The sequence below is a fragment of the Octopus bimaculoides genome, chromosome 2 (assembly GCF_046866305.1).
Source record: "Octopus bimaculoides isolate indiv1 chromosome 2, ASM4686630v1, whole genome shotgun sequence".
In the NCBI taxonomy this organism is placed as follows: domain Eukaryota; kingdom Metazoa; phylum Mollusca; class Cephalopoda; order Octopoda; family Octopodidae; genus Octopus; species Octopus bimaculoides.
Window position 1 is genome coordinate 121,839,777 of NC_142929.1, and position 26,321 is coordinate 121,866,097.

At 36.6% G+C, this 26,321-nt stretch overlaps 2 protein-coding genes across 2 annotated transcripts in view; both read right to left on the reverse strand.

The window, feature by feature from the left end:
* The window catches only part of LOC106879386 (uncharacterized), a 39,171-nt gene extending 29,354 nt beyond the window's left edge, over nt 1-9,817 (reverse strand). Inside the window, exons 1-2 of the mRNA XM_052965554.2 lie at nt 9,468-9,817; nt 2,245-2,404 (exon numbers count right to left, since the gene is read on the reverse strand). Coding sequence (XP_052821514.1) covers nt 2,245-2,404; nt 9,468-9,796 — 489 coding nt within the window. The 5' untranslated portion in view covers nt 9,797-9,817. The remainder of the gene's footprint in view (nt 1-2,244; nt 2,405-9,467) is intronic.
* Nucleotides 9,818-19,278: 9,461 nt separating this feature from the next.
* On the reverse strand, nt 19,279-21,115 carry LOC106875302 (uncharacterized). Its single transcript, XM_014923391.3, has one exon. It carries the CDS (start codon nt 20,980-20,982, stop codon nt 19,417-19,419), a length of 1,566 nt encoding a protein of 521 aa, XP_014778877.1. The 5' UTR covers nt 20,983-21,115; the 3' UTR covers nt 19,279-19,416.
* Nucleotides 21,116-26,321: the final 5,206 nt, after the last annotated feature.

The window sequence follows — 26,321 nt, forward strand, 5'->3', positions numbered from 1 at the left end:
GGTACTGAAGCCAATGTTTGAAACTGGCATAAACAGTACGACACACTTAAAAATGGGCCAAGTAATAAAAAGACTAAAATAAAAACATACAATCAGGATTATCCAAATTTTTACATTTCTTTCGGTCAGGAATATCCATATCCCTACGTATGTCAATGGTGTTCCGTTGTGATAGGTAGAAACTACAAGCAATCTAAAATATGGCCCAGACCAATATAGTTGGTCTGGGGCTATAGTAAAAGATATGGCCCAGCATGAAAGTCAGACTTCAAAAAGTAATTAACCATTTAACAGTTTTAGTAAATTTATACAGAAAAAGTAAGCATTATACCCTCCAGCATAAATAAAAGTCAACTTCATTATAATTAAGCCATTATTTTTTCTGTAAAAACATATTCTGACATTAAATGAGTCAAGTTCCAGTACGAATGTTTACGTTTTGTAAGTCTTTTTTCAAACCCCAAATTTCAAAATATTCTGGAAACAATCTACTCATGTAATTTACGCACTCACTAAAGTTTATTTTTATTTTTTCAAAAAAAAGTGTGTAAATGACATGGGTTTTTACAGTGTGTGTGTATATATATATATATATATATATATATATATATATATATATATATATATATATAGTGAGAGAGCAGAAGCAAGAGAGAGAGATGGAGTGAACAACCAATTTTGAGGAAATACACACACACACATATATATTTCTATATTGGCTTATAAAAATTTTCCTTGCTTTTAAATCCCTCAATGCTTTCAATTAATTACCATTACATCTCATAGCATTTTAGAGTTTTCTTTGCAAAGGTGCAGAAGCACGAAGTTCGTGTCAAAATATATGAATAAGACACATATTTAAGAGATTCAACGTACATGAATTTTATTATATTCCACAAATTAAAAGTACTTATTTAGTAAGGAATTTTTTTTCAAATGTCACTGAGCAATAAATTATAGTTTGTAATTTTATCTTACTGATGTGGTGGACAGTTTTTCAAAATAGCCTGAAGTGCATAAGTGTAAAAAGCGAACATCTGAAGTTACATTAAGTTTTTTACATGAATTGTTTGCCAGATATGGTATTACTGATACCATTGTATCTGATAATGGAACTCAATTTACTTCAGACAAGTTCAAATAATTTTGTAAAATGTTCATTATTAAACATGTGACCACTCTGCTGTCTCATCCGAGGTAAAATGGACAAGCAGACTATTTTGTTGATACTTTTAAGAGAGTCTTAAAAAAGGTGAACAATGAAGTAATGGACAACCTTGCACTTCAACAATTTCTAAGAGTGTACCGAATAACACCTAATCTGAATACGCTGCCTGGAATGTCACCTGCAGAATTGATGTTTGCTAGAAAGATCAGATTCATCTTTGATAAGCTGATACTGAGTGAAAATAGAAAAAAAGCAAACAACAACTATACTTCAAAATTCTTCCAGTTAGGTGACAAAGCTGTTTTTAAAACCTATAGATGTGGTAAAGAAAGCTGGTAGGACAGTAATTATTAAACAGATTGGAAGAATGTTATTCCTGGTAAAAGGAAAAAATGTTGAACATAAAAGACATATAAACCAACTTAAAAAAAGATTCACAGAAGAAACAGTCATGAGAGATGAAATTCCCATGGAAGTATTGTATGACACATTTGAGGTGCCAACACCCAAACAAATTGAAACTACATGTTCAAGCACCAAAGAAAGAAGAATGGAAACACTGGAATTAAGCCCTAAGTGTAAGAGATATTAAAACTCTAAATGGAATTTAATTCCCCAAAAGGGAAGAAGTTGTGGGAGGCTAACTCTCAAAAGGGGAGATGTTGTGGCAGGATTCCTACCAACCCCATGTGACTAAAAGTGAACTGACACATTTCAATAATATAAAGAATTGTTGAGTTGACAGGAGCAATTGATTAGGAGCAACTGATTGTGAACAGTTAAGAGAGTGTTGAGCCTCATGTAACAGTGATTGTAGTGCATCATGTGAATACTTTCTTTCTCCCCACTTTGTTAAATTATTTATCCAACACCACAATATGGAACTTACTAATGTCAACAAGTACAATAATTATACAAGTTAATAATTATGGTAGTGAGTATACTGATATAAGTAGTCCATGAACAAAGCTGGTCTAAATTTAATAGAAAAATTTCAATAAATGGATAGTAAAACAAAACATTTTAATAAATAAACAAGAAGTTTTTTAAAAGAATTATTTGAAGTCTAATTTTACCTGTGTTCTTCCCCACAGTGGGTGCCTGACAATGTTGATGACTGGACTAAAACAACTCATCCCGGTGTGTGTACCCATCTGATGTCTCCGCATGTAATCAATATGTTTGGCACGCACTTCACTGCCAACAGCTTCAGCAACATCGTAGAGCAAATGAGTGCTACAATGACAGAGATAGCAGAAAAAGAAATAGCAGAAAAACTTGATGACAAAATCATGTTAAAAGGTGAAATCAAAGAAATAGAGAAACTTGTAGGGTTCACTGAGTGTAACAACATATTAGTTTTTGTTGTTTCAAATAAACCTTGTCTGAGCAAACCTATAATCGAAAGCATTCTAGTTACAGCCATCCTAATTTTTCAGTAGTATCTACAACTACGTAATCTAATGTGTTTTTCAGTGCTTATGACAAAGGGGTGATATATGAAGGAAAGTCTGCAGTAACTTTGAGTAAGCTAAGTAACCACCAAGAAGAACCTTTTTGAAAATAGAAGTGTTATCATATATAAAAGAACTATTATTTTTCTACACTTCTCTGTTAGTTGTGTTATTGTTGTTGTTATCATTGTTTCGACTCAGGTCAACGCTGATCAAAAGGACCAATAACATGTATCTAGTATTCTATTATCTGATGAGCTTTTTCTTTTTTTTAAGACAGGAAGATGTGATTTGAGGGAGATTTGGCTACTATTTCTAACAAGTCGATTGACCATATAGGGCAGAGTATAATAGCAAGAGTGAAAATGCAGGTTTAACCTTTTAGCATTAAAACCAGCCGTATCTGGCCAAAGTATTCTGCCTGTTTTACATTCAAAATGTTCATAGCCAGCCTCTCTAATCTACTCTACAATATCATACTAAAAATAAACAATCACATCATCAGAATCTCAAAGCCACAAGATAATGCATGATTATTTCAAAACAATGTGAATAAATAAGCATCAAATTTGACAGAGTAATCTGAATGCTAAAGGGTTAAGAAGGTCCTTTAATGAGGCCAAGGACATGACAACTTCCCTAGTGTTAGTGCTATGTAAAGTGGTTGATGTTAGAAAGGACGGCCAGTCAAAGAATTAGAAACCATGCCAAAATAGAAGATACAAATGAAACATGGTCCACCAACTAATGTTCCTCCTAAACTGTGTGCTTGAGCATGCACACATGTTTTACAACTAGCACACAAGGTTTTCAAAATAAATAAGTCTTTTTTTGTCTCTTTGAAACAATTAATCATATTTTATTTTTTATCTTTTACTTGTTTCACTCATTAGACCGCAGCCATGCTGGAGTACCACCTGGTACTCATTCTATCGATTTACTTTGTCAAATCACTAAGTTATAGGGATGTAAACACACCAGCACCAGTTGTCAAGCAGTGGTGGGGGACAAACAGATACACACACACACACACACACAGTTCAAATATACAGAAAACAAAAGGTGAAGACAGGTGTAGGAACAACAAGCAGGTGTATTAGTTTAATGCTCAGGAAAAATGGAAAAGTTTTTACATTTCGAGCCTATGCTCTTCAACAGACAGGATTAAGAGGAAAAAAAGGAGAGAGAGTGAAAAACATGGAGAGAGAGAAAAAAAATGTGGTGGGATTAACAGTTCAACATATATACAAATATAGGACTGGCTTCTTTCAGATTCCATCTATCAAATCCACTCACAAGGTAGGAGACACTTGCCCAAGGTGTCACACAATGGCACTGAACCCCAGACCATGTAGTTGGGAAGCAAGCTTCATACCACACAGCCACGCCTTCTAAACAGAAATTGAATGAAACTGACAATCTATCCAACTCATGCCACATTGAAAAATGGACATAAAATAACAATGAAGACGATAAGAAGCTTTGAGGAGATTCATCTGTACTAGGTACTTCAATTTTACAAAATTACAGTTATGTAATTTGTATTAAATTATTATTGGGATGTAGAAAAACTTTCCTGTTTGTGAAGGGATTCCCCACTCCCAGTTTTCATACCCCTTCATCATCTAAACCATTGCAATTCTTTTGTATATTCAGCTATAGTCAAAGAATATCTTATTGTGAATAAAATAGTAATTTTTCAGACTATTAATCTCATCTTTCTAGATGAAAATCACCATCATCATTATTTAAGGTCCACATTTCCATGTTTGCATGAATCACATAGAATTTGTTCTTTCATCTTCACTATGTTTCAACTGGTTTGATTTCAAGTCTTCATCAGGTTATGTAGATAGCATCAGACTGGATTCAAACTAGAACCATTTATTTGTAAACTAATTCTCTTATCTAGTAAACAGTTGACACACAAATTCTTTTATAGACGCATATGGTTAATAATCCAAAAACAATAATCTTATTAACCCTTTGGACTTGCCAACTCAAAGTTCTAGAAGCAATGATTTTTTTACTATGTCCTGCCAGTCTAGATTCCATTCTGCCACGTTTCTGATCACTGTTGTTATTTACATGCACACCTGGTAGAAGGTTCACGGTTCAAAGGATTAAGAACAACTTAGACATTTAGCTAGTTTATTATGGAGATAACAAAATTCATTGAACTGTTAAAATTCTTCTTTTAGATTATAAAATACAATAAAAATTTGGAAAGCTTTTGAGAAATACTTACAATAACTATGTAAAATGTGAGAAGATAATTCTTATTAATTTAACAAATGTTTTTTTCTCACTAAGTCACAGATAGTAGAAGCAACAGAGTTAACCTTTAAGCTAAAGTGTCAACAGTTCGTATCTAATCCCCAGTATTGTCCCAAGAATGTCTTTAAACAATCACATGCTCTACTAGAAATAGTAGCCAAGTTTTCGTCAAACAACACAAAATTTCTCTTAAAAAGACAGGGTGGTCATATATGAAATACATTCTGTCATAGATCTGCTGAATTGGAGTTAACATGGGACTAAACAATAACAGCTCATTAATACAACTCATTAACTCAATCTGACTAGCTCACCATTGTAAGCAGCTGCAGTAACATACAACCTATTTCTAATAATAGCTGAAGGCCACAAACTTTACAGGAAAGATATAGTCAATTAAATTGCAACTAGTACTTAATTAGCACAAAGATACAAGGTAGATTTAACTAAGGCAGTATTCAAGCAATACTTCTTTATAATTACAATTAAACCTTGGGAGAGGCATTATGCCAGTAATAAACACATGCACTGGTTCAGTCCTTTATTAATTTATAAACAGTATATAGTTTTTTGTTAAATAATTTCATTGCACTCTTGCAATCTCTTCAGTAACTTGTCTCTCCACTTCCATTTATTTTGAATGTATGATTTGGCATTGTTTTGAATTTATAATTAATTTACAATTAATTTACAAGTGTCTCATTAGCTTTCAGTTCTGAGTTCAAGTCCTTCAAGAAATGGAGAAAGATAGGCTCCACTAAGCTGACTTGGCTTCTGAATATTACATGAAGAAAAACATTTTTAAATGCAAATAGATTATCAGATATACAGCAACAACTACTTTAATACATAATGAAACAAGTGCCAATACACTGAATGTGGAAAGCAATAAAACTTCAGTTAGTGACGGCTATATCTGTAGTGAGGAAAAGCAAACATTGTCGAACAGGGAACTCCTTCAATCCTGGCGGATCATAGGTTTCTACAGCTGGAAAGTTCTCCTCTAAGATGCAGACCTGGGAAAGGTTTTCCCAGTGTTAACACAGCTTGGCACCGGTGCCATCAAAAGCATTACCATCAGAATACAAAGAACCAGAAAAGATACTGTAGGACAATTTATCTAAAATTTTAACAATTCTTGCCAATCGATGCCTCTGCCTCCTTGAACAGACAAAAAACAAAACTGACCTAAGTTGAATTCGAACTCAGTGTACTGAGTCGGAACAAATACAGCAAAACATTTTATCCTAAACTCTAATGACCCAGCTATTTCACTGCTTACGATCATAGTTCAAATACCGCCAAGATTAGCTTTACTTTTCATCTTTCATGGATCAGTAAAATAAAATACCTAGTTGAGTGCTGAGGTCAATGTGACTGCCTATACCTCCCTAAACTTTTGAGGCCTTGCACCTCTTATAAAAATCAATATTTATTGTAATTCCTCTGTTGGCAATTGCAAATAGTGGAGATAACACTGATTATGTAGAGCCTAATCTATATTTTGTTTTTCATCTCTTAAAAGAACTAAAAAAAAGAGAACCAATAAATTGTTGCCATGAACCAATCTTAACCACTTCGGCGTCTCTTTGAGTTCATACGTCCCACAGGATATTTTGTTTACACACACAAAAACAATATTGTTTGTTATATTTTTTAATTGAGTAACATAAGTCCACCTAACCCTGAGTAAAGCTGTCCTAAAAATAGTTATATTGGTAGTGATAAACAACAAAGAGGATAAAGTTCTTTGGATAATAAACTGATATGACACTAATGCTTCTATACAAAAATACTAACTTCAAATATGAACATCTACAAACACACGCACATAGATAAATGTATACAAACGTACATACAAACAGCCCCCGCCCATTTATATATATATATATATATATATATATCATCATTATATATATATATATGTGTGTGTGTGTTTGTGTTTGTGTGTGTGTGTGTATGTGTGTGTATATATATATATATATATATATATATATATATATATATATGTATGTATATATATATATAATTATGTGCGTGAGTTGTCTAAGAGATCATAAGTCAGGGAAAAAGATGCACTCATATATCTGTCAGTAGAGTGGGTATATTGTCAGAATTTTATAGTATTAAATATCCATCATGGCTGATCTTACCAATTGGTTTCGCGTAAAGAATACAATGGAGTGTTAAGTAACAATCTGATTATATAACTTTATGCTCATCAGAGATAGCTTATAAGGAAGGGAATATGGAGACTGCTCTCTATTATCGGAGATGGATAAGCTGCTGCAGAAACGGTAGTGGAACAAAAATGGGCTAGGGGATTAGGTTAGGAGTTATGTCCTTGGTTGGGTATGCTGTGAAGCCGGCAAGAGTTATCCTGAATGTGGGTATTATTAATGTGGTGCTCCTGTAGGGATGGGGTGTGTGATATGAGTAGTATTGTCATATGTGTAATTTTTTCCAGGAGTGAAGGTATATATAGCTGTGTTCGTTGGTCTGTTTTCTTTCTGTAAAGGATAAAGTCCGGGGAGGGGGGTATGTTAGCGTGTAGTATATAATGTGTGTGTAAGGGGTCTGTGTATATTAGTTACATGCCAGACCCTAGCCCCCACCAAGAGAAAGCACCATTGGAAAGTACTGTGGTTCACACTGCCATTCTCTTTAAACGTTAAGACCGGAGTAGGTAAGATATTCCTTAGTTTAGTTGATAGGCACTTCCCCATATCAACAGATTCAACAAAATATTTAATAGACATACTCTGAGATTATCCTTTAGCTGTGCACCTACTATAAAAAAGATTTTAGTAGATAGGCCCAACTTGTCCACTGAATGGCCACTGCAATATGGAGAGTTGTTTATGAGGCAGAACTAACAACAACAGGACCCATTGGACAATGGGTGTGGAAGTATGTGGGGGGCAACAGAAGGCCTCTTCAGAATTCACTTTAATAACCACTAGTCTTCCTTCAACATCCCAGAGAGGCAAGCATGTTTGGGCTTTGAAAGAAAGCGCCACAGAGTACAGTTTGGAGTGGAAGATCCTATAAAAATGCAAACTGTATTTCAATAGAAGCAGGAAGTGCCGCTGAATGACTAAAATGAGGATATTGAAGTAAAACTAAATTAACCAATTTCTAAATAACTTCTGCATTAATAACGACTTACCATGCTTTGAAAAATATCTTGTGTGTGTGTGTGTGTGTGTGTGTGTGTGTGTGTGTGTGTGCGCGCGGGCGCGTATGTGTGTTACTAATAAAAGTAACAAAGTCTTCTAAACAGAGTGAAATATTACAAAATTCTGAGCATTTACAGCACAACATTTACATATTGTTATTATATCTATTTCTTTTTTTTTTTTTTTTTTGCAGATTCGGAATTTCCGCAGTCGAAAAAGTAGGTTTCTGAAGGAGAGAAAAAAAGTGGGGGGCGGTCGTCCATGTCCTTTACCTCCGCCGAAAGTTCTTCGGTAATTTTCTTTCATGTAAATAAATGTTTATGTTGATTTTAAAATCTGACAACGAAATCTTATAAAATGACAATGCTCTAAAAGATGTACATTACATATTCATATGTTAAATATGAAAATAAAAAATCTTTATTAGCACTACATTATCTACTGTGTCTTGTCTTAGGGGAAAACAATAAAAAACATTTTTTTCAAAAGAAACAGGTGTTATTTGGGAGGAGATTTGACTCCGTTTTCTAGCAGGTCGAGCTTGAGGGTCCCGCCTTGTCGCCTTAGGTATGTCATGAGGATGGGAGGAGAGTGAAAGGAGAAAGTAACTTTATACTTCTAGAGACTGTTACAGTCTTTAAAGTTCGCAGTTTGAAAGTAAAATACGTCAAAAAACGAGAGTCAGCAATTCAGTAGCAAGATGTTTCCAATAAGACCTGAAAGGGTGAATAAACGGGGAGAGGGCTCTACAGCCAGTGAAAACTGTTGCTGCAATGCGGGAATATAATTCGTCAATATACCAATGTCTGAAAAGTGTTAGTAAATAAACAAATATTACTACCTAAAACCTTGTATTATGATACAAGGAAGTAAATAGTCGTACTAGCTGTATTTTACGATATACATGAGCAATATATGTATATTTTTTTATTGTTTAGCTCCAGAACTGCCCAGAGGGAGCAAACCTATGTTCATCACGTCTTTTTAAGGATATCTAGAATTATATTACCCAATGTGCCTTTGTAAGATAGGACATGGTAAAATTCGCTGCTATTTCTAGCAGGTCGTATTACCACGTAAAGGTCCTTTGTTTATATATTGATATGTGAAACAAGGTTTTAGAGCAAAATAAAATGTGCCCTTGGAATGGTCTGTATGGATAACTAGATTAATTTAATGAGGTCCTCGTAGTTTAAAGGTCAAATATCACCGAGATCAACTATCTTTTTCGATGGCGATAAATTACCAGTACGGCGCTAATAGCGAGAGAACAGATAAAACCCCTCTTACCAAACTTGTGGAAATGTTCCTATATTAAGAATGAAAGACGACGAAAACAAAATAAAAAAGAATGCAGATGCAGGAAAATATTAGATTAATGACACTTACTTAAAAGCTGCGGACAGTCCAATAGCTTGAGGAAAAGAAGTAGCTGGCCCTGCGTCAGCATCACCACGGAGACATTCTGTGTCCCATTGATATGGTTTTATTCCTAGTCTGGGAATGGCAGGAGCGGGATACACAGATCCACCCCGTGAAAGCTGTAAAATAGTTTCATTTATAGTTAAGCGACTAACTAAATCGTTCACTCGGGCAGAAAAACTCAAGGATGTGTTTTGGAATGGATATATTCCATAATGTTCCGCCAGCACAGGATATTTTCCACTGTGAGCTGACAGAAGTAGGAATACAGAAATTATAACACTTGCTGTGTGCATCGTTGACGCTTTCACTGTTGTGCTACATTATTTTCGACCAAATAGAGTTATCTACCCATGTTTTGAAATTGCATACGGGAAAAAGACGTCTTTAGCATTAACAGTTTCAGTTTCAAAATTCCTTCATCCTTCTTCTTGACTCGGTTTCCGCATGACTTTTTGAGGGTTATATATTTTTTTTATGAAATAATGCAAGAGATACGTTTTCGAGTGTAGATTACGAATATGTTAGTTTTTTTCTTCTTCTTTTTGAGGAGGTTTAGATTATTCTCCCGACCTTGTTTCCTCGTTACATTCTCTAAAATTCGTATTTTAAACGACATTTTGCAGAAACCTGTTTTCCAAAATGTCGATTACATAATGTTGATGTTACAAACATAAATCGGAAAATAAGAAAAACGTGGTTAGAAGCTTGCTTCCTAACCTCATGGTTCCGGGTTCAGTCTCACTGCGTAGCCTTGAACAACACGAGCTGACCAAAGCTTTCAGGGTAGATTTGGCTGTTGGAAACTGAAAGAAGTCCGTCGTATGGGTATGTGTGTGTGTGTTTGATTACCACCACTTGACCTCAGGTGCTAGTGTGTTTACATTCTTGTAACCTGGCGGTCCAGCAAAAGTACCAGGTTTAAAGAATCAGGCTGATTCATTTAACTAGAAATTCTTTAAGGCGGTGCTCCATCATGGCCGTAGTCTAATGACTGAAAATAGTTAAAGAAAATGCAAGATTTACTGAAATTAGTGTTAGCAATGTTCTTGGTGGTGTGAAGAATTATCTGAAACCCCTCTCTCGACCCATGAAAGGTAACAGGTAAAGTTGACCGCATAATGCACAGAGTGCAAATAAATAGTAAAATGAATTTTGTTGATTACTAATGATTCTGCTTTTTTTTTACCATGCACACATGCATGCACACACACAGATATACTTCTATGTGTATTGTGTAATTGATGCATTTAACATAATATGAATGAAAGACTCAAATACAGTTCATAGAATTGAAATAATATTTAATGTTAATTCTCAAAATAAGATGGCAAGTTGGCAGAATTGTTAACATGACAAACAAAATGCTTAACGGCATTTCATTTGTCTTTGTATTCTGAGTTCAACCTTGGCCGAGGCCAACTTGGCCTTTCATCCTTTTGGCAGGGTCAATAAAATAAGTACCAGTCAAGTACTGGTGTCAGTGTAATCAACTTATCCTCTCCCCCAAAATTGCTGGCCTTGTGCCAAAATTTGAAACCAATACTAAATAGCATATTGTTAATGTGCCTGACTAAAAAGGGTAAGCAGCATTTCTCACAGTTTAACGTTCTGAGTTCAAATACTGTCAATAAGATAAGTACTAATTGACCACTGGGGTTGATGTCATTGATTTACACCCTCCCCCACCCCGAAACTGCTGGCCTCGTGCCAAAATTTGAAACTAATATTGAATAGCACAGGAATGTGGCTGTATGAGTGTGCATATACACATATGTATGTATGTATGTATGTAAGCATGTATGAATGTATAAATATCCAGCCAACCATAGCAGTCACCTGCAAGTGAATGTAACTTAGTAGCATGTATCATGCTTTGGTCAATTGTTATAGGTGCCCATGAAATCATGAGCAGGCATAGACCCCCACCCACTTTAGCATGACATACATTTAAACATTAATGTTCTCTCCCAGCATGATGTAATTATAAACATTAAGGTTCATCATAAACATAATAAAATTATTTGCCAAAGTTAGAGACACTACGATGGCAGTGAATTAGACAATTTGCTCTGTTACCTGAATAACACTGATGAGCAAACATTTTGGACCACATCCAGAGTAGGGCTCATTCTACTGATTAGCATTCAGTTTCAATTATTAAGACACACTCCAGCAGCTCCTGGCCCACAGGCTTGCTGTCTTTTTTCAGTTTCTTTTATAATGCCAGCCAATACTTTGGAGCTGGCTCCATTACTCAGGCACCACATGTCTCACCACCTCTCCTCATTTTGTTACATCTAACCCCACTCTGGCCCTACACTAACCACTATGCCAAGTCCTTCCTTCCAAGAACATTGGTCCTCAGGAATCTCTTCCATTCTCACATCTTGTGTTGTTGTGCAACAGTTTAAATGTAACATTAACATCAAGCTCACCAGTCTTAGAGGGCTTGCAAAAATCATTGACACTGCCCCTCCTCCAAACTCAGCAAGTTTAAAAAATGAATTTCAACCATATATTTCAAGTATCAATGTATGTAGAACAACTAACACAGGAGGTGGCTCAGTCTAAATTAATACAAGGGTACCACTTTCTATTTTAAGCTTCATTTTCATATGTTACCTGGCATGTTTAAGGCAAATTAGAAGACTAAATCTGGGAGATTATATCTAAACATTACTTTCCTCAGTATGGATATGACCTTTAAGAAACCCAAGTAAAGCTTCCACTCCACAAAGATTAAGAAATAAATGAGGTTGGAATAACCTTTATCACTGACCACCTAGTAACCACCAACACTCCTGATATACCAGAAACCTGCCAATCACTTAAAGTGGATGAAGTTGTGGAAGAGGGAGACCCAGGAAGATATGGGGCAAAGTACTGAAGGTTGATCCCAAAGGGAGATGACAGAGGACTGAGATATGTGATTCATTGCAGTACTCAAGAAAATGCACCCACCACAACAAAATTGATATCCTAAAACAAGTGTGCCATGTAAAAAGCAGCTAGCACATCTTTGTTAAATGTTTGGCATTAGGAAGGGCATTCAGCTATAGAAACCAAGCCAAAATAGACTATGGAACCTGGTGCAGCCCTTGGCCTGACCAGTTCCTGTCAAGCCATCCAACCCATGCCAGCATAGAAAATGGACTGTATACGTTGATGTTGATGATGATGATGATGAGGCTAACATTTACATCAGTGCTTTCAGCTAAACTCTACTCTTCATTGAATTTGAATAGTTTAGACATGTTTTTCACAGATCTGGATCTCATTCTAAACCCGTGGGCAATTATAGAGTGAATTTTAGGGCTTATAAATCTAATATTCTCTTATCCTTCCTTAATACTGGTTTCTATATGCTATTCATATCTGCACACGGTCTGCTTAAGAAGTTGTTGTGTCCTAGCATGTATTGCTTCTTTTATTTTTTATATTTTCCAGTGGTGTTCTCTATTATTTTAACTTCATCCCACAGGTGGAGGTGGTCTCCATTTTTCCATACATGATCAGCTACCACTTAACAACTAGTGTTGATTTGTTTATGTCCCTGTAACTTAGCAGTTCAGCAAAAAACACAGATAGAAGAATTATCATCATCATCATTTAATGTCCATTTTTCATGCAGGCATGAGTTGGACAGTTTGACAGAACTGGTAAGCTGGGGAGCTGCACCAAGTTCCAATCTGATTTGGCATGGTTTCTACAGCTAGATGCTCTTCGTAATGCCAACCACTCCAAGAATATAGTGGGTGTTTTTTACATGTCACCAGCATGTGTGCCAGTTACATGACACCAGCATCTGCCATGATTATGATCACACTTGGCATAACAGGTCTTCTCAAGCATAGAATATCACTAAAGGTCTTGGTCACCTGTCACTGCCTCCATGAGACTCAATGTTTGAATAGTAGTTTTTACGTGCCACCAGTACAGGTGCCGGTCACATGGCACTGACATCAGCCACGACTATGATTTCACTTGGCTTGACAAGTCTTCTCAAACACAGCATATCGCCCAATATTCAAAGGGTGTTTTTTACATGCCAGTTAAGCAACGCTGGCATTGACCACAACTGTGATCTGACTTGGCTTCGTGAGTCTTCTCGTGCATGGCATATTGCCAAAGGTCTGTCACTTGTCATTGCCTTTGTCAGGCCCAATATTCAATCATGCTTCACCACCTCATCTCATGTCTACCTCTACCACAGGTTCCCTCCACCATTAGAATGTAGCACTTCCTCAGATAGCTGTCCTCGTCCATACGCATCATATGACCATACTAGCGCAGTCATCTCTCCTGTAACCACATCTGATGCCTCTTACGCTCAACTTTTCTCTCAAGGCACTTACACTCCATTGTGCATGCACACTGACATTACATATCCAGTGAAGCATACTAGCCTCATTTCTTACAAGCCTACACATGTCCTCAGTAGTCACAGCCCATGTTTCACTGCCATGTAGCATGGCAGTTCACACACAGGTATTATACAATTTGCCTTTCACTCTGGGAGAGGTCCTTTGTTACCAGCAGAGGTAGGAGCTTTCTGAACTTATTCTAGCAGCTACGAACTCAGAGCATCTACCCTCACTACTGACTTGGTTACCTAGGTAACAGAAGCTATTAACTACTTCTCATAGATTTGAAATCCAATATTAAGTCTGTGAGAGACTAATATCTTTAAAACCATATATATACATAATTTCTTGGCTATTCCAAACTGCAATATGACTTGCAATAGTTGATAAGAAAAGAAAGGTTCATCGCTGTTGTATTTTTCTATGGACAAACAAACTGCTGTTGTAGCCATTTTAGTATTCTTTTATCTTTTTTTGTCTGTTTCAATCATTGAACTGCTCTACCTTCAAGGATTTAGTCACTACCTTCAAGTCAAATTTTAGCATAAGGCCAGCAATTTCAGGAGAGGGAGTAAGCCGATTACATTGACTCCAGTATCAACTGGTACTTATTTTATCAACCTTGAAAGGATGAAAGATGAGGTCAACCTCAGGGGAATTTGAACTCAGAATCTGCAATCCTGATTAAAAACAATCAACAATGTAACAAATAAACTTGACCATAACAGCAACAAATAAAAAAGAAAGTATGCTACTCAACAACCCCCATCCAAATATGGATGTTGTTATAACCTAGAAAAAGGTAAAAAAAAGATATATGAGAATTCCCACCTACCTGCAGAATTCTAACATTGCCAGAATGAGGTGGACCATAAAAGCAAACATAGAATCGGCATTTCAACCATTTCTACAAAATCTGAAGTAAAAGACATTTAAGACTCATGCTCTGCTTTCACAAATCCACTGTGCTATCAAACCTTATAGTTAATGTCCATGACATTTATGCGATCATTCAGTTAATGAAAAAATTAGCAAAATCCCCCCTCAATTAAACCCAACCCTCTTTAAAAAAGGAAGCATCTATATACAAAGATATACAAAAAAAAAAAATGGAAATTTTGAAGTTGGAACACTTGATCATAAGTCAGTTCAATCAGAACTAACCTTGAGTTAAATAACAACAACCATGACAATGGCATACTGCTCAATGAGAGATCCTTGGATTTTGCCAACTAGTTGAAAAATAGCAGCAGAAAATGGAGATTTTTAACTGATCAATCATTTAAATTCTGGCTTCCATGCTAGTATGGGTTGGATGGTTTGACAGGGTCTGATGAGTTGAAGGATTGCATCGTTCACTAATTGCCCCTTCAGCACGGTTTCTATCACTGGATCCCCTTTCTAATGCCAACCACTTTACAGGATGTACCGGGTGCTTTTTTTGTAGCACCATTACTGGTGATTATTACCTCAAAGACTAAGGCCCTAAAGTGGCCCCTTAAACTGAGGGGAACTGAAGAGAGAGTGAGCAATGATCCTAGGAGAGAAACAAGAATGGCAAGGAATAGGGAGAAATAAGGGATTAATGGTAGGTTGAGAAAAAGAGAGGGATAGTGTTGAAAAGGTGATGAGGAAGATTGTGTAAAGAGGGAATCTAGAGCTATCCAGCATTTTAAAGGGTGAGTATGGACAGGTGTGAGAGAATGGGGACAGGAAAGGGTCAAGAGGAATCTTAAATCATTGAAAGAGAGATGTAAGAAGGGTCAGAGAGGGGAAAAATGAGGAGTGGGTTGGGACATTGCAGAGGCAGAGAAGCTGTAGAGAACTGTGTGACAAAAAGAGGCAGAGGGAGTATGACAAGTAGATACTGAAGAGAGCTCCAGAGGTAGGAAGAAGAGAAAGAGGTGAGAGAAACAGTGGGTGGGTACAACAAGGGAAAGAAATGCTAGAGAGCATCCTAGATGTAAGAGAGGGATACTGAGATAAAGGTAAGAGATGTTGCTGGGTGGCAATAGAGGTAACTCAGGAGAATGTACTGTGAGTGATGAAGAGATGAGATTCTTGAAGGATATGGTGACAGGCAGTAAGATGGTGTTGGAGGAGAATAGTATACAAGTATATAGATGCACACCCATACATGTGTTATGGATTCTTAATCACTACCCTTTCCATAGGTAGATATGTCTTATGTAGCACCACCTATCACCAGTCAGTATGATTCTTTATCATCTCCTCTGTGAAATGTATCTTCAGGTCAGCCTTTACTACTTTGTCCTAAGTCTTCCTTAGTTTCACCTGTCCACAGGTTCCACTATCTTGGAGAGAGTAGAACTTATGGAAGAGAGATACCAAAGAATTTTGAAAAAGATACTTTGAACTGCTCAGAAAATACCAATCAACAAATATCAAGGTTACAAGGTTTTAATTACAAGATTCTAATTTACATATAAATATATTTTGGCAATTATTTTACATGAATGTCTCAGTTATTTGTTTTTTTTATGTCTATTCGTTGAGAATATTTTTCAGTAAGTCATCTCGGTAATATTTTTCTCTGGTACAGATTTCTTTGTTTACCATGTCTTTTGTATGAGAATGAATTTCAGAAATTTCACAAGTGTAAAACTTTACTCCATTGTTTTGCTCATCACAATGAAACGTTCTTTCTTAGATGCTTTAATGACAAAAGTGAATTAATTTATCAACTATAAGTTTATAATTCACAAAGATTTTTTTTTCTTAATTTTAATGGAAGGCCATCTCACAAATACGAACACACATACAGATATACATACATACATACACACACACACACACACATATAAATATATATATATATCATCATCATCATCATCGTTTAACGTCCGCTTTCCATGCTAGCATGGGTTGGACGATTTGACTGAGGACTGGTGAAACCGGATGGCAACACCAGGCTCCAATCTAATTTGGCAGAGTTTCTACAGCTGGATGCCCTTCCTAACGCCAACCACTCAGAGAGTGTAGTGGGTGCTTTTACGTGTCACCCGCACGAAAACGGCCACGCTCGAAATGGTGTCTTTTATGTGCCACCCACACAAGAGCCAGTCCAGGGGCACTGGCAACGATCTCGCTCGAAAACCCTACAAGGCCAGTCAGGCGGTACTGGCAACGGTCACGCTCAGGATGGTACATCTTATGTGCCACCCGCACAAGAGCCAGTCCAGGGGCCCTGGCAACGATCTCACTTGGCTTGCCGGGTCTTCTCACGCACAGCACATTTCCAAAGGTCTCGGTCAGTAGTCATCGCCTTGGTGAGGCCCAATGTTCGAAGGTCTTGCCTCACCACCTCAGCCCAGGTCTTCCTGGGCCTACCTCTTCCACGGGTTCCCTCAACTGTTAGGGAGTGGCACTTTTTCACGCAGCTATCCTCATTCATTCTCACCACATGTCCAAACCAGCGCAATTGTCTCTCTTGCACACCACAACAGATGCTTCTTATGTTCAGCTTTTCTCTCAAGATACTTACACTCTGATGGGTATGCACATTTACATTACACATCCAGCGGAGCATACTGGCTTCATTCCTTGCGAGCTTACGCATGTCCTCAGCAGTCACAGCCCATGTTTCACTCCCATGTAGCATGGCTGTTCGTACACATGCGTCATACAGTCTGCTTTTTACTCTGACTGAGAGTCCCTTTGTCGCCAGCAGAGGTAAGAGCTCTCTAAACTTGGCCCAATATATATATATATATATATATATATATATATATATATATATATATATATATAGATATATATATATATATACATATATATATATATATATATATATATATATATATATATATATGTATATATATATGTATGTATATATGGCACATAGCTCAGTGGTTAGAGAGTCAGGCTCACAATCATGAGGTAGTACGTTCAATTCCTGGGTCAGGCTTGTGTTGTCTTCTTGAGCAAGACACTTTATTTAAACGTTGCTCCAGTTCACTCAGCTGTAGAAATGAGTTGCAACGTCACTGGTGTCAAGCTGTATCGTCCTTTGCTTTCCCTAACATAGGAAAGGCAAGTGTGCATGGGCGACAGCTGATCCTCCACAAACAACCTTGCCCTGACTTGTACCTCGGAGGGTAACTCTAGGTGCAATCCCGCAATCTTATGGTCATTCATGACCAAAGGAGGTATTTTACCCTTTATAGATAAAGATAGTTATGGCCGGTTTATAGGGTTACCATGGTTTTGCATCCATAAAGCGCTTAACTTTAAATACGTCACATCAGATTCTAATGACCGGTGGTTTATAACCTCTCTTCAAAACGGAGGGAGAAAAGGCTTCATGGTTAGTTATTGAATACACAAACAAGAAAGTGCAAGAGATTGCCTCCCTTAGACCACTAACCGGAATACACCCAGTCAGTTTGTGGGTCCCAGGATTTCAGTAGGAATCGCCTGAAGTGTAAGCATGGTCTGAAGACTTCGTCCAGGATTTTAAGATGTTCCTCGGACCGAGGGAGTTCTTCAATATCCTTGCCCATTCTGCTATGCACAGCTGGCAACACATGCTGCCGTTGATGTAGGATTTTCCATGTGATTGCAATTGGGGTCTCTTTGTTCTTCAGGTGCCATACATATATGGGCGTTTGGTGTTAGGAAGGACATCCAGCTGTAAAAATCCTGCCAAAATAGTCACCGAAATCTGGTGCAAGCCAGCTCCTGTTAAACTGCCCCATCCATGCCAGCATGGAAGGCGGACGTTAAACGATAATGATGATATACATGATGAAAATCCAAAGAGAAAATCAAAACTTTCAACATAAATTGTTGGAAGTTTTGTTTGCCAGGGAAGGATTTATATAACATATTTCTACTTTTACAAGTGATTGAAAATGATAAGTGATTTCTCAAATATTTCACAGTGGTAGGGTTTTCCGGCATGATTCATGACTAAAGATTTCCCACACATTTCACAGCAATTTCCAAAACATTTTATAATGGTAAGATTTTCTTTTTCCAATGCACATTCTTTTGTGAATTACAAAAATAAAATTTTCTCTGATAGATTTCCCATATTTCACAATGAACTGAGTTTTTCCAGGGTGTCTTCATTTTTAAACTAGGCACAAATTGACAGAGAATAGTTTTCCACATAAGTTAGTAAGGATAGAATTTTCCTCCAGTGTGAAATTTTCGTGTTGTTAAATACTGTTGAAGACAGAAAATTTCTTGCATATTCCATAACAACATGACATTTTACCTGCCTGTGTTCATTCATGGATTGCAAGAATTTTTCAACTGAATATTTCCCACTTATCTCACAACGGTTTCAAAGTTTGGCACCAAGCTAGCAATTTCGAGGAAGTGGGTAAGTTGATTACATTGACCCCAATGCTTAACTGGTACTTACTTATTCCATCGACCCCCACATAGGATGAAAAGCAAAGTGAAGCATGGTGGAACTTGAACTCAGAACATAAAGACAGACAAAATGTTGTGAAGAACTTCACTCCACAGGCTTATAATTCTGCCAACTCGTTGCCTTCGACACTTAATGAAACGAGTTGTTATCCAGTGTGTATTTTTGTGTGTATTGTTAATTTACTGTTAGAGACAAAAGATTTGCCACATATCTCACAGTGGTAAGGTTTTTCTCCAGTATGTATTCTTTTGTGAACTACAAGACTAGAAGTTTGAGTGAAAGATTTCCCACAGATCTCACAGTGAAATGGGTTTTCTCCAGTGTGTCTTCTTTTGTGAACTACGAGACTTGAATTAACTGAGAACGATTTACCACATACTTCACAGTGATAAGGCTTTTCTCCACTATGTGCTCGGTTGTGAATAACAACATCTGAATTGTTCATGAAAGACTTTCCACATATTTCACAATGATAGCGTTTTTCTCTCGTGTGTATTCTATTGTGTGCTGTTAAATTACTGTTAGAGACAAACGATTTTCCACATATTTCACAGTGATAAGGTTTTTCTCCAGTATGACTACGTTTGTGAATTGTAAGCCTACCATTCGTAGTAAAAGATGTCCCACAGATTTCACAATGGAAAAGGTTTTCTCCAGTATGTACTCTATTGTGTGTTGTTAGACTACTGCTTGCAGCAAAGGATTTTCCACATATCTGACAGCAATATGGTTTTTCTCCTGTGTGACTACGTTTGTGGATTGAAAGCTTGTAGTTATTAATAAACGACTTTCCACATATTTCACAACAATATGAGTTTCCTCCAGTATGACTACGTTTGTGTATTGTAAGCTTAGAATTATAAATGAAAGATTTCCCACATGTTTCACACTGAAACGGTTTTTCCCCCGTATGTATTCTGCTATGTGTTTTTAAGTGTCCATTAGTGAAGAAAGATTGCCCACATATTTCGCAATTAAAGGGTTTTTCTCCAGTGTGTCTACTTATGTGGATGACAAGATGGGAATTGTGAGTGAACGATTTCCCACATATTTCACAGTGAAACAGACTTTTCGCAGCGTGTATTCTTTCGTGTATTTTTAAGTCACCATTAGCAACAAAGGATTTTCCACATACTTTACAATGATATGTTTTTTCTCCTGTGTGTCTACGTATGTGGACAACAAGATGTGAACTATTTACAAAAGATTTCCCGCATATTTCACAGTGGAATGGTTTTTCCCCAGTGTGTATTCTTTCATGTACTTTTAAGTCGCCATTGGTAATAAAGGATTTTCCACATACTTCACAATGATAAGTTTTTTCTCCTGTGTGTCTCCGTATGTGGACAACAAGCTGTGATCTATTAACAAACGCTTTTCCACATATTTCACAGTGGAATGGTCTTTCTCCTGTGTGTATTCTTTCATGTATTTTTAAATCACCATTAGTGATAAAAGATTTTCCACACACATCACATTGATAAGCCTTTTCTCCTTTGTGTCTACGGATGTGGATAGCAAGTTCTGAACTATTAATGAAGGACTTCCCACATATTTCACAATGGAATGGTTTTTCTCCAGTGTGTATTTTTTTATGTGTTGTTAAATTACTATTGGAGACAAAATATTTTCCACATATTTCACAATGGTATAGTTTTTTCTTATTGTGTGTTTCTTTACGTGTGATACCTTCACATTCTGAAGAGAGCATTTTCTTACAAATGTCACACTGATATTCAATAATCCTTCCTACTGGCTGATATTGTAATGGACTCACTCTGTAAAGATTTTTCACTTTCGTAAATCCTTGTAACTGAATTTATATTGTTAAAAACAATGGTATTAGAAGTGTCTAATGATTAATTTCCTCCACATTAATTATTTTAAAAGTTGAAAATTCTCTGCAAGTATCAATTTATCTTGGGTTCAGTTTCTTGGCTTGTATCTGATAGGATTCCATTTACATGTGTCGAAATTATGCAATGCTTTTCTATTACACTCGAATGTTTGTTGCTAACTGGATCCTTTTCAAACGACAAACATTGTAATATACAAATATATTTATAATTCTGTCATGAAATGTAGATATTGTAAATGGATGCTATGTACGTAAATAATATAGAGTATGTATAAATACACATAAGTTTCTTTTGCATTTATGTTGTGTCATGGAAAATGGAATAATCAGTTAGAAAAAAACTGTAAAAGGAAAAAAAAGATAAGCTAGGAGAAGACCGATAACAGAGAAAAGAAAACTGTGTGTGTGTTGTCCTAATAGATCAGGGTTGTCCATCCAGAGAGTAAAAAAGCGTACAACGTGTGAAGAGATGGCAATATAAATAAAACTCTCCTATCCATTTAAACATTAAAAAAAAGTCAAGAATACTAGTCACTCATTGGCTTGTGATTAAAATCCATTTCCAAAACATTTATAAAATTGGTGCAACCAACTCATGTTGTAGTGGTCCATGACGAAATGAAATACATAATCAAGGTGATGGACCTGCAACACTAGTATTAACGTTCATTATAACATGACATAATATAATTATTAATATTAACATTCACCTCAAGATGATACAATTATAAATATTACCGTTCACCAAACACAGTATACTACTTATGAATTTTAACGTTCAACCTAACATGGTACATTTATAAACATCATCGTTCATCTTAGACATGATATAAACATTAATGATATAATTACTAACATCGTTAACAGCGATCTTCTGAACAATAAATAGTGAAACAAACGGCACCGGGTGAAAGCGAAAAGACTGGCGAACTTTTGAACTTTCAAGAAATAATCATAAACGTTGCTACATCATAGTAGTAGTCCAATGACTGAAACAAATATAAGAATTAACTTTCAAGCTAAACAAAGATGCAATTAGGTTGATCGACGTAACATTGACTGAATGAACGGTGTCGGTGACTATTCGTCCCACTGCTTGAATAACACCGGTGCTATAGCTTTAAAGGTACTAAACTTAGTTTAATACACACAGAATACCTTTTATTTAACTTTGTTCAAATGTATACGCCCGATTGTGGACCAAAACACATCGCCTAACAAATTAACTTTTAATGTAGGAGACTCTATGTAGTTGTTCGACTTGGTAGAAATAGCTACCAAACTACCCCCTTCTGTCTGAGAAACGAAAAAGACGACACATCGCCAGTGTAGTCCTTGAAATATAAAAAAGTGAGAGACTCCTCTGAATCATAGGTGTGCTGAATAAGTTAATTCTTCATTCAGAACGAATAACAAAGGAAATAAATTGATGATACACACAAAAGATCAGCCTGATATGTGGGAAATTGTCAAATATCCTTATGTTTGTGCTTTAAAGACAATGAAGCGCGTTAGCATTTCAATTGTGTTATTCAAGTAAATCATTCCTCGTCTGTAAAATGTTTTATACTGACATTATCATAATGTAATACCAGTAAACGGTTGTGTTACACAGATACCTACACATTTATTACTACAGATACATCCCTCGTGCACTACATATACTTCTTTCCCAGCTCTCTTACAGTCTACCTACCCAAATGTTACCTCCCTTTCTCCTTCCTCCAACTTAGTCTCCCATTCACTATATCTACTCCTCAAACCTACTCAGTCTCTATAGGCATCACCAACTCTTCCCTCCGGCATTTGTTTATCATTGACCATTTTTCTTCATTCATTACCATTCCCAATGTATAATCATCCCTCACTTTCCTCATATATATACTTACAACACCTACCCACCCATACGCCCTATTCTTCTGTCTCTATTCATTTTTATTCACTATTTTAACCTTGATGGTCCACACTGACACCTTGTCACCACTATTTTATCTCTTTCCAATTCCAACCTAGTTACTCTCATCCACTCTTCTATAATGTGAGTAGCCATGTACTCCTGTACAGCAAGAAACTTGCTGGCGTCCAAATCTTGTTTTCTGATTGGATAAAAATGACCAAACTTTATACCTTTGTAGCATTTTTCTGAACTTTTTCTGGAACAATTAAATAACAAAATTAGACTCAACATGAAAATTTACATCTTTATGCTAAATTTGAAAATTTCAAAAACTGAGACAGCAGCAGAAAAAAATCCTTTCTTTGTGTATGAAGACTTCATGTTCTGAAGTGAATGCTTCCTTACAAATTTCACAGCAATATTTAATACACTCTCTACATGCTGCTTTTTAAATTTAGTTAATGAGTCATGCTGTAAAGTTATCTCACCATTGTATATCTTTGTAGATGAATATATTTTGCTGAAAACAGTTGTATAGGAAATATTCAAGCCATCAATGACTTCCATATTAATTATTGAAGATTTCTTTAAAACTAAGGAGTGTCTGTAGGTTAAGTATATTGACGTTCAGTTGCTTATCACAGGCATCATGGGGATCTCTGTGTAAATCATCCAGTTTAGACATATATTAAAGTTACAAGAATACTTGTAGACGACTGGGTTCTCTCTAAGTGGCAGACAAAATAAAATTGTGTTTAAAAAAATCTAGTCAATTGGCACTGTATTCTTTTATCTTATTTTTGTTTCAGTCATTTGACTGCGGCCATGCTGGAGCACTGCCTTTAGTCAAGCAAATCGACAATAGGACTTATTCTTAGTAAGCCAAGTACTTATTCTATCAGTCTCTCTTGCCAAACTGCTAGGTAATGGGGACGTAAACACACCAGCATCGGTTGTCAAACGATGTTGGGGGGACAAACACAGACACACACACATATACATACATACATATATATATATATATATATATATATATATATATATATATATATACAACGGGCTTCTTTAAGTTTCCATCTACCAAATCCACTCACAAGGCTTTGGTCAGCCTGAGGCTATAGTAGAAGACACTTGCCCAAGGTGCCATGCAGTGGGACTGAACCCAGAACCATGTGGTTGGTAAGCAAGCTACTTACCACATAGCCACTCCTGCGCCTGGGCTTCTTTAAGTTTCCATCTACCAAATCCACTCACAAGGCTTTGGTCAGCCTGAGGCTATAGTAGAAGACACTTGCCCAAGGTGCCACGCAGTGGGACTGAACCCAGAACTATGTGGTTGGTAAGCAAGCTACTTACCACACAGCCACTCCTGCGCCCGTATAGGTAAATATCTAAAGTTCATAAAGGGTTGGTAGCAGACATTTTTATGAAATCGACGTTCTACGAGCAGTAAACAAGTAAAAATATGACAATGTCTGAGAAAGGAAATTAAAGTGAATATTTTCTTATTGTGTGTATGCGTGTGTAGTGGTGGGGATCCTAATAATCAGGACCATTCATTCAGGAGTAGTACAAAATGGCACAATGTGGCGATGCAGAGTTCACCTAGACTGAATAGACCTCCAATGTTGGCCACAGGCAGGGCATCGATCCAGTCACCCGAGAATTTTGCACTAGCTGAACGTTGGCGACACCTTGAAAACTGATCAGATTGATCAAAGAGAGAGTTGAAAGTGACACCTGAATGCAGATTGTCCCATACTCTCTGCTTCCGTCTATCCTCAAATGTAACAGGAACTGACAAACCCAGCTCTCGCCATTGTAATCGAGCTTAACTGAAGCATATTTGTAGAAAATTTCATTAAAAATATCCTTTTTTTTCTGGAAGTTATGAGGAAACAAAGTCGGGTGGATTCACTTGCCGGTTAGGTGCAGAAAACTATTTATTTGAGAATTTTCTTACAGATTCGAACTTTATTTTAAAAACATCATTGCAACTCAAATCGTGATAAGAGGGAATAAAATACCATTTATGTTACTATAAAGCACAAATGACAAACTACGAAATTGTCGATCTTGTCTGTTATATGATAATGTAGTGTTAACATAATTAACGTAGGGAGTAGCAAAAGGCTAACTAGAAAACTTATGCCCTGAAAGAACACAATTTACAAAAGAAAATAGTAAGAAAAGGGAAAGGAACGATAATAGTAAAAAAAAAAAAAAAATAGGGGTATGCACACACCTTTAATTATACGTTGCATCAGAGAAAACTGGTGCTCCTCTCTAAGAAATTTAGGAAACACCACCGAAACAGCAGCGGGCAGTCCGCCTCATCACTTTTCTTTCTACTGTTGCTCGGTATAACGCTGATTTTTTCGTATCAGCTGTGAAGGAAACAACCATCTACTCCGGACTATTTAAGCCCAACCTTTACTCCAGATTATGTCAGAAAGGCGATCACTCCCCTTCTTGTGGGATCTGGTTCTAGCATTGGTAATATTTGCTCTTCAACAGTTTAAAGACGGCATCTCTCTGTCGTTGGTAGCGATGATTTTTCATCTTTTCAAATGTCTCACATAGTTCGTGAACAAATTTTCTTCTGAGAGTACCCTCCCCTACATTCGTTCTCTCTTCTGTGACGCTAAGATTTTTTAATTTCGTTAAGCCAAATGCCGATTTCACTCATAGCATTTGGGTGTTCTTTGAGGCGCTTCACATTGAAAATGCCTTTGCCATCAGTCTTTCATAACCTTTCGTCGGAATTTGCACTTGTTCACTTTTGGGTTGCCAGTAAACTGAAATGTGAAGCAGGTATTCATGCTACATGGATATTCGTGAGCCCTCATGCTCACCTCAGGATAGTTCTCAAACTCGATTTAAAACAGATTTAAAACAGAAATATCACCTGCAGTTCAATCAGACATGTCAGTTTTAGCTCAGTGAAAGAGAGGGCTCCAGAACTGTTCCTCTTTATCCTTTAGTGAACAGTGCATTCTTTCTACCTTGCGAGTTTGATGGTGGTCCGTTTGGTCCTGCATTATTTTCATTAGGTATCAACTATTTTGCTACATTAGAGTCTGCTTTGGATTTGAAAGCCTGATACCTTGATGATGCCTTTTTAGAGGCCTTCATCCTACCATGGTAGAGTCCTCACTTCGGTGAAGTTGATGATTGAGAAACGTAGTTGTAAAGATCTCGAAGTAAATGATTCCAGAAGTGAACTATGAACACTAAAATAGTAATCTCTGTGGCATCAGACTACAATGGATCTCTTCAATAAATTCTTCCCCTT

Bases quoted from the DNA above. Each gene is read 5' to 3' on its own strand.
- LOC106875302 (XM_014923391.3), bottom strand. From the start codon at position 20,982: ATGCTCTCTTCAGAATGTGAAGGTATCACACGTAAAGAAACACACAAT.